At 51.1% G+C, this 9001-nt stretch overlaps 1 protein-coding gene across 1 annotated transcript in view; it reads left to right on the forward strand.

The window, feature by feature from the left end:
- Nucleotides 1–8982, forward strand: part of ETV3 (ETS variant 3) — a 14141-nt gene extending 5159 nt beyond the window's left edge. The window contains exons 2-5 of the mRNA XM_019517880.1: nucleotides 1713–1775; nucleotides 2733–2970; nucleotides 5059–5174; nucleotides 7722–8982. Of these exons, the coding sequence (XP_019373425.1) occupies nucleotides 1730–1775; nucleotides 2733–2970; nucleotides 5059–5174; nucleotides 7722–8914 (1593 nt within the window). The 5' untranslated portion in view covers nucleotides 1713–1729 and the 3' untranslated portion in view covers nucleotides 8915–8982. The remainder of the gene's footprint in view (nucleotides 1–1712; nucleotides 1776–2732; nucleotides 2971–5058; nucleotides 5175–7721) is intronic.
- Nucleotides 8983–9001: the final 19 nt, after the last annotated feature.

The raw sequence follows: 9001 nt of genomic DNA on the forward strand, positions 1-9001 counted from the left end.
TGATAGGTGCTGGGGGGGCCATGTACTGTTGGGGGGCATATACCAAGGGGGAGGGGGATTTTGAGGGAGGCAAGGGGACTCCAGAGGGTGCCTGCCCCTTTTGTGGGCACTGGGGTTCCCTGTGAGGGAGGGGCTGCAGCTTGCAGGGGTCCCTCTGGGGTGTTGGCGCAGTGATGGGGGTGTTTGGGGTTTGCAGTGGGGGAGGGGTGGCTGTTGACCAGGGGTTGGGGCACTGAGAGCGCAGCATAGGGATCTCCGGGGGTGGGGAGCCCGGAAACTCCTCGGTGGCGGGGGGGCGGTTTCAGGGTGTCAGGGGAATGGGTGTTGGGAGCGCAGGGGTCATTCTCGGAGGTATTGTTCGCCCTGGGCTGGTTAATCCATTTACGAGGCTCTTATCAGCCGCGGCTCTGCTGGGGGAGAATTGCCAGCTCCAGCTCAGGCTGGTTGGGCCTTCAGGGTCTCTCTATCAACAACAGGCTACTCCAGCTTTGAAATATCCAGGGGGAGGAAGAGTTAAAAGTTGCCCTGATTATTTTGGCTTCTAGTGAATTGATGGGCAGAGCTTTTTTTTTAAAGTACAGGGATTGATGGGGCAGTGGAGATTTGAACCTTTCAGGTTGAAAGAGATTTAAAATATTGGGATATCGATATCCCCTCACCCTCCCCCCCTCCTCCATAATCTCCAGGAGGTCAGCTTATTTGGCGGAGTTAAACATTGGCAGCGACTGCGGCTTCAGCAGTTGGGTGCTGTGCTGTGAATTCAGGCTGCTCGTTCCTTAATTTTAATTTGTTTTTGGAGACGGTGACATGCTCTGTCTTCCCTTGCACCGTCGACTTCCCCTCCTCCTCGTAGCTCTACCTCATCAAAGCATAGGGCTCAAACAGGAAACTTTATTGAGGAAGTCTAAATCTGAAATGTTTGATCATCTCTAAGAAGGGCTGATCGTAAGCACCCATTGACAGATTCATTTCCTCATAGAAACCGAGTGTAAGCTGGGTGCTGTCTCTGCCACTGTTCACAAAGGACTCTATAATCAGATTGTGGGCTAGTTCTGGCCGCCAGATATATCTTTCAGCCCGCATAGGCGCATACTCCTCCAATTGTTGGACAGCTTCAGCACCCTTTTGAAGTTGCACCACAGACAATAGGCTGTTTTGTGTTTACTTCCTGTATCTCAGAATATTCTTGGAAACATGAAACGACTGTATCTTGACTTCACGCTGTATGAGCAGGCAGGGTGCACAAAGGTAGTTTTTAACGTAGGCTTCCTCCCCCTAACAAAATTAAAATCAGATGTGCATTCTTGAGTGAGAATCAGGAGCTGGGGCTTTTTTTTTTTTCTTCCCCTCTTGCTGGTACATCATCTGGGCGAGCTTGGCAGCTTGTGTATTTTGGCACTGGGGCTTGTCTGGTAACAGAAGACAAACTGTTTGGCTTGTTTTGTCTGTCTTGTGGTCCTGTCTTGCTGTAAGTGGCAGGGCACAAGAGAAGCAAATATTATAGGCTGAGATTATGCATTGCAGTGTGAAGCTGGGTGGCAGCCCTAGATCCCTCTGGCTGCTTGTAGTTTGGATTTTGGGGGTGCCATGGCTGGGAGTCGGGGGAGGACTTGAGGCTTGTGGGATCCACTTAGGGTAAAGGAGAGTTGTGCTGCCAGGAATGAGACTGATGATGGAAACAAGCAACATCTCTCTCTCTCTCTCTTTCACAGCCAGCAGGAGGGTGAAAATGAAAGCAGGCTGCAGCATTGTGGATAAGCCAGAAGGAGGAGGAGGTAAGCGGCAGTGTCTAGCCTGAAATTCTGCACCCTGGGACCTCTCATGGCCTGATTTGCACTTATGCTAAGACTCTTTGACATGGTTCTGGCAGCACAAATAAGCCTTAAATTGGGCTACTGGAGCAGTGTGTACATGGGAATCAATCTGAATATCAGCTGGCACCTGGATTAGAGATGAGGTCTGATGTCCTATGATTTCTGCATTTAGATTCCCCTAAAGCAGTTACTGGATAAGTTCTCAATAAATTATCTGGTGAACCTTACAGGGTATGTGATATCTCAGCTTGATTCCAGGCTGGCGTATAACTGCTTTCAACCATTACTATCTAATACAGTGGAGACATAGATGCCATTCAAGCATAACATGGTTTGGCCTAGCACATTTCACAAGCCAACCAAAACCTTGTCAGTGATTCAGGAAGCCCCAGTAGCAACAGTTGTGCTGGAACCCTGTGCTGGCATGGCCAGCCTTGGCAGCAGTTCAGAAACACGGCAGCCTGCCCAAAGTCATGGCAGGGGAGAGTCTGACTTCAAGGCTCACTAGAACCAGTTGGGTCACTCATGTGGGTACTTTATTTTGGATGCTCACCTTCAAAAACTGTGGTCATGTCTCAAGTTTTTGGGCTTTTCTCCAATGTTTCCAGCTCTTTTAGTCCCTTATATTTTTGTATCTTCTGTTCAGTTTTGCAGTTTGTTTTTCAACTTTGCAGTACGAAACGGTTCCAGCCAGTGGTCTGGATTCCTAGGCACCAGGCCAGTAATAATATCCACCATCTGTCTGTTAGACCCTAACCAAGATAAGAGACCTCTAGTAGTAGAACATGTACAAACAGCAAAAGACACCCCTTGTTAAAGAGCTTGAAGATGTTGGGTTCTGATCCCAGACCAAACTAGCAGCACATTCTTTTCTCTGAGTTTCTCATTCGTTCCCTCTTGCTTTCGGTGCTTTTCAAGGCTATCACTTCCCGGAGTGGGCCTACAAGACTGAGTCCAGCCCTGGCTCCCGTCAGATTCAGCTGTGGCATTTCATCTTGGAGCTCCTGCAGAAGGAGGAGTTCCGCCATGTCATTGCTTGGCAGCAGGGTGAATATGGAGAGTTCGTGATCAAGGACCCCGACGAGGTGGCACGGCTGTGGGGCCGGAGGAAATGCAAGCCCCAGATGAACTATGACAAGCTGAGCCGGGCACTCAGGTGAGTGGAAGCAGGCATCAAAATGGTCATTAACTAGAGCAGTGGAGGTTTTTGGGCATGGATAACCAGAAGACTTAGTTAATCCATATAGAACATGAATTATGGGGATTGCCTTAATCTCCCTGTCTCAGTTGTCCCTGGAGAGCTTTGGCTCTGAGTTTGGTTTGTATCTGGGAAAGGCTGGGAATATTTCCAAGTAGCTATGACCTGACAAACTAGTTTTGTCCCCAGCTGTGGCAGGCAAGGAGGTAAATTTCCCCTGATAAGCTGAAGATTGTTGTAATCGGGATTAATTTGTTCCAGGGAGTTTTGCTGCCTCTCTTCTCTTCCTCCATTGTTGATGCCTCCTGAGCAGCGTAGGTGTGGGAGGAAACCTTAGGTGTGCTCCATTATCTCTCCATCAGCGATTAATTTCAGAGAAAGCAACTCCCCTCTCCAGTGTAAATGTTTCTTGTGCCAAACTAGGGTGAAGAGCCAGGGTTCCTTTCCAGCCCCCAGTCAGTCATTTTACAGTGTTCCTATTTCCACCTACAGTTATGCAAATGTTGCCCATCTAGTATTTATAAGTTTCTGTGTAGCAAAGAATTCAATAGATCAGCTCTGCTGCATTCTCTTTAGCAGCTCTAAACTATTTTGGAGCCCTACAGCTGGTGTCAGAAGTCCTGCTATCCTCATGAGAGATCACTCACAGGTCAGAGATGCTATGCAGCCAGCAGCTCCTTTGTTTAGAAACATCTGACACAGTGACAAGGGCTCGATCAGCTGACAGCCTGTCCTCGATAGCGCCAAATCTCACAGTGAAGTTCCCCCCAGCTTTATTTATCCTCATCAAGTGTTTTTTCAATCACCCCTTTGTAGTTTGAAGGGAAAGTAACCAGAAATGGATGTAGTCCTGTGGGAAAGCACAGTTTAGCAAGGGCTGTCATTATAAAAATGACTTTGGGTTCCTTTGCAAGAGGCTGTGGTGTTCCCGACGTTGCCAATTATATGGACCTCTCTGCCATGTGCCCTCTGATCCCTCCTGGGTGGGGCAGGCAGAAGATAAACAAGGCAGCAAACACAACAGGCTCATAATGGAACAGGAAGGAAACAATAAATCGAATGGCACCAACACTGTAATTGATGTATGGGAGTGGGAGGGACTCCACCTGCCAGATCTGGCTGTGCTTGGTGCCTCCGTCACACGGAAGACAGCAGAGAAGTGAGATTAATCAGTGCTGCTGGCCTGAGTCTCTGCCTTGAGTAGGAGCTTTAGTCTTCCTGCTCCTACCTGGAGCCACAGCTGCTTGATTTCACCTTGTCTGTGCCAGTGGGAAGAGCAGGCAACCTGCCTTTTAAAGAAGGGGTGGTGGGACCAAATAGTGTGCTACATCTCTGCACATTCCACATTACTGAAAGAATAAAAACCAGAGGTGGCCTGGGTGTAAACAGTTGTGGCTCCTCTTCCAGGTGCATGGAGGTTACTTGAGTCCTGGCTTCTGTTCTCAATCCCACTGCATCCCTGTAGCCATTATTGCTATGGCTTATGTAGTAGTACACCAGTAATGCAGTGCATGGTTGGTTGCCTCCAGTGTGATTTAGCAGCTGGAAATTAAGAGCTTGTGCAACCAGGCTCCTCTCTGTGAACTGTTAATGAGCCTTCTGGGGACCCTGGGACAGGGCTCTCTGCCTTGGGAGAGTGTCACTTGATCTAACAATGTGGGAGACACTGTAGCCTTGTAGGGAGCATATCAGACAAACACATGGGCCTGCTGGGTTGGTTACCTTGGACAAGTGATTTCTCTTCTGTCTGCCTTTTTTTTGATACCATACCCTTTGTGCCAGTGCTGAGTTTCTCCAGAGCTGTTGGGGCTGCTGCCGAGAAGGACCCAGGTGCCAGCTGGGCACATTTGACCAGCCTCCATTGTCTTGTGCTTCTCTTCTTCCTCACGTTCTGAGTGATCATATCTCTCTGTAGACAAGCAAGACGTGCACGTGGCAGACACTGGGTGGTCTGTAGCCTGGTGTAAGCATCAGAAATGGGGCTGCCTTTGCTCAGGTGGGCAGGCATCCTAATAGCCTTACATTTTTTACCCTTTCTTCCAACAGATACTATTACAACAAACGGATTCTTCACAAGACAAAGGGCAAGAGGTTCACCTACAAGTTCAACTTCAACAAGCTGGTGATGCCCAACTACCCGTTCATTAACATACGGCCCAACGGTAAGCTGGTCCCTGGGCTCTGGCAGACGTTAATCGGTGCTGGAGACTGGGTGCACTGGGTGCACGTGGAATGCTGGTAAAGACAATAGGGCAGGTGGGAAGATAAAGCCAGCTGGGCAATTTATGCAGGTTCACCTCTCGGGGATCTCTAGCTTGAAAGACTGGGCCCAAGCAATCAGTGCTAATGTGGTGGGAATGTGTGGACTGTGATAACGCTTTATCTGGAATGCCCCTTCCCTCTCTTTGTCACAAGCTCATTTGTGGTTGCCTTCAGGGCAGGCTCGTGGCATTCTGGTTTCCTATTGAGCAGGCTCCCTGAGATGTCCTTATTGGATGCGGCAGATTTGCTTTGCTCCCAATGTTACTGGGGTGTGTTGCCCTTCTGATAATGGAGGGGTTTAGTTATATTGCCAAGGACCTTGTCTTACGTGTTTGCAAAGCACGGAGTGTATTTACAGCACCATGTGACCTTTCTCGCTGAGGGGCCCAGAGGTCTGCGGGCATGGGTGCGTGCGAATGTTATCAAAATGTTCACAACCTAATGACAGTGGCAGAGCTCTCTGCTCTTGTGAAGATCAGTTCAAACAGCTCTTATGCCACCAACAGCCTGGTTTCATGGCTCTCCCACCCCTTTGATGTCAAGCTGAACAAATTCTTTGCTACGTTGCTTTGGTTTTTAGGGTAATTTACTAGCGAGTGCAGTTCAGAGCAGTTTCCAGGGATGGATATGAACTGTGTCATGGGTTTGAAGGGTGGCACAGGAGCTTCTGAACTCCTGCTATGACCCAAATCCACAGTGATTCACAAAAAGCATCAGTTTTGGCCAGTAGCATGTCCTCAGCACAGTCTCCTGGATAAAAGTCACTCCAGGGTGGTAGCTAGCACTTATGCTAAAGGCAAGTCCACCCTGTATGAGCTAGAAACCCCTGAATCCATTTTATATGACCCTAGATTCTGACCTAAAGGAGCACTGATGTTGAAGGGTGAGTGCCCAGGGCTGGGCTGGGCTGGGCTGGGCTGGGGGCCACAGTTGCCTCTGAGAAACTGGCTGTGGCCAGCAAGGCACTTTGGGAAGCCACTGAATGCCGGTCTGAGGCAACAGATCACCTTCCTGTAAGAACCAGCTCAGTGGAGACCCAGGGCTGCCTGTGCTCAGAGTACTCCCAAAGAAGCCTTTGGGAGTAGCTGCCAAGTAGAAAGGGGGTGCAGGAGCTGAGCATTGATACCAAGGCACTGGCACCTCAGCAAAGCTGGCAGGGCTCGCGTTCCAGGAGAAGGATGTTTGTCATCCTTGTTGTAGTTCTCTCTTCCTAGATACTGTGATAACAGAACACTTCATAATACCTCGAGCGAGCTTGGCACCGCACCTGTCATGTGTCTCACTCCTTGGCTGACTCAAGTTGCACCAGGAAACTTTAGCCCTGAAAGAAAATAAATGGGTTTCAAAGAGACGGTCCTTCAAGCACTTGCTTGCTTGTGAACCAAGGGGGTGTACAGAAAGAGACCTCACCACTGAGGCAGTGATGCTGCCTCCACGTAAGAAATGCTGCGTTTGCAGAAAGAGAAACATATTTTCCAGAGCACAGGGAGCACAAAACATCATGTGAGGCTGCACTGCCAAGCTGTAATTACTGCAGCAACAAGTCCAGGCAGCTCCTTCTCGCCTTTGCTCGCTGCTGTTCCTTTTCCCTGTTTGCAGGCACTCCCTTTTGTCTCTGGGGCATGCATTTAAAAAAAAAAAAAAAGAAGAAGTTTGGAGACTTGGAATGCATCTGTCTAATTTAATTACAACCTGTTTTGTTTTCTCTTGGCTGGCATGGGGGTTGGGAGAGCAAACCTGTTTGGGACACTGGGATCCAGTTTTCTCTCCTCCCTCTCCCTTGTGCATTTTTAACGGGGTGGGAGAAGCTGAATTGAGGGGTGCAAGGGGAGAAAGCGGCTGTGAGAGTGCATTCATCAGGCTCCTATTAGCAGCAGTGAATCCAAGGCAGTGGGGTGTTCTCTGTCCTTCTGCCAGAAGTCAGATCTGAAACTGGTCACTGCTGGGAGCACGTGGTCTGAGCCAAAAGGCCAAGTGCTAAAACCTCCACCGCCACAGGACAGCCCACACTCATGCTTTGCAAACACCTACTGTGGGGTTCAGAGCATGTGGCAGCTGCAGTGAGGCCTCATTCCATAACGCTCCTGCAGGCTTCAAGCTCTGGAGAGCAGGGGACAGGTGCACGGTGTGTTAGGGTGTGAAAGTCGATGACTAATGGACAGTGCTAAGAGACAAAAGCAACTCCAGGAGCTGAAGGGAGGATCCTCTGCCCTCAGGTAGGATCCTAAGGTGGGGGTAGAGGAAGGCAGAGCTGCAGGTGGGAGGAGAGGGAAGAGCAGATTAGGAAGGCTCCTTCCAGCTGATCACCTGTTACACTGTTCACTGTTGATGGTGCTCTTGTTTCAGCCCAGGCCTGGGTCTGGCTGGGAAGGCCTTACTCTGGGACTTGCCTCTGTGGCTAATCAGGTCCCTAACCTTCTTGTCTGGCTTTCTTCCCTTTGCACCAGGTGTCGTGCCACAGAGTGCCCCGCCTGTTCCCACTGCCTCCCGGTTCCATTTCCCACCTTTGGACAGCCACTCCCCCACCGAGGATGCCCAGCCCAGCCGGTTTCCCACAGGGCCCCTGGTGCCATCTGGCCAAGAACCTTTGAGCGACAGCGGCGAGAGGAAGCCCGATGTGCCTGAGCTGGAGGACGGCTCCTCTGACTGGCGGCGTGGCATGGATCTCATGGCACCTCGCAACGCAGTGGGCCCCGGCGGCATCAACCCTCAGAAACGCAAGCCAGAGATCATGCTGCCTCTCTTCACAAGGCCTGGGATGTACCCGGATCCTCACAGCCCTTTTGCCGTATCCCCTCTACCGGGGCGTGGCGGGGTGTTGAATGTCCCGATCTCGCCTGCCATGTCCCTGACTCCGACCCTCTTCTCCTATAGCCCTTCTCCAGGTCTCAGCCCTTTCGCAGGCAGCAGCTGCTTTTCTTTCAACCCTGAGGAGATGAAACACTACCTGCATTCACAAGCCTGCTCTGTCTTCAACTACCACCTGAGCCCACGGACTTTCCCTCGCTATCCAGGGCTCATGGTCCCACCACTACAGTGCCAAATGCCTCCAGAGGAGCAAACCCAGTTCCCCATCAAGCTGCAACCTCCTCCTGTCGGACGCAAAAACAGGGAGAGACTGGAAAGCACTGAGGAGTCAGCTGCCCCCCAGCTTGCTACCCCTTCCCCTAGGGTGAAGATTGAGCCTACGGTGGACAAGGAGCTGGAAAGCGAAGAGCTTCCAGCAAAAGGGAAAGACAAAGCCGAGAGGGAGGAAGGATCTGGCATGGCAATGCATAATGCCACCCTGGAAGGAGAGAAGGGGGCTATCTTTGCCAGGCCTGCTGCCCCGTCCTGGCCCCTGGCCCCACCAGCTTCCACCCAGGTAAATGTCTCAGCTGAAGAGTCCCAAGAACAAGGGGATAGTGGTGGAGAGAAGCCATCCAGAGAGCCAGTAGGAGAAACCGGGACCCAGGAGAAGAGAGAGGATGCCCTGATGCCACCCAAACTGCGTCTCAAGCGCCGTTGGAATGGTGACCGCCAGCCGGAAGCCACCGAGGAGCGCCAGAATGGGAAGGTCCACTGGAACGGTGCGCTGGGTGCCCCACACCTGGTGGCAGAACCCAAGGCAGTGATTGCCACGGCCACGTCCGACACCTAGGACCCAGGAGTGCTGCCGTCCACTTGGACCGACAGCCGTGTATTTATGTAGCGAGATTGCAGAGCGGGGGTGGGGGCGGGGTGGGGA

This window comes from Gavialis gangeticus, unplaced genomic scaffold, assembly GCF_001723915.1.
Source record: "Gavialis gangeticus isolate Ggan-Ray unplaced genomic scaffold, GavGan_comp1, whole genome shotgun sequence".
NCBI lineage: Eukaryota > Metazoa > Chordata > Crocodylia > Gavialidae > Gavialis > Gavialis gangeticus.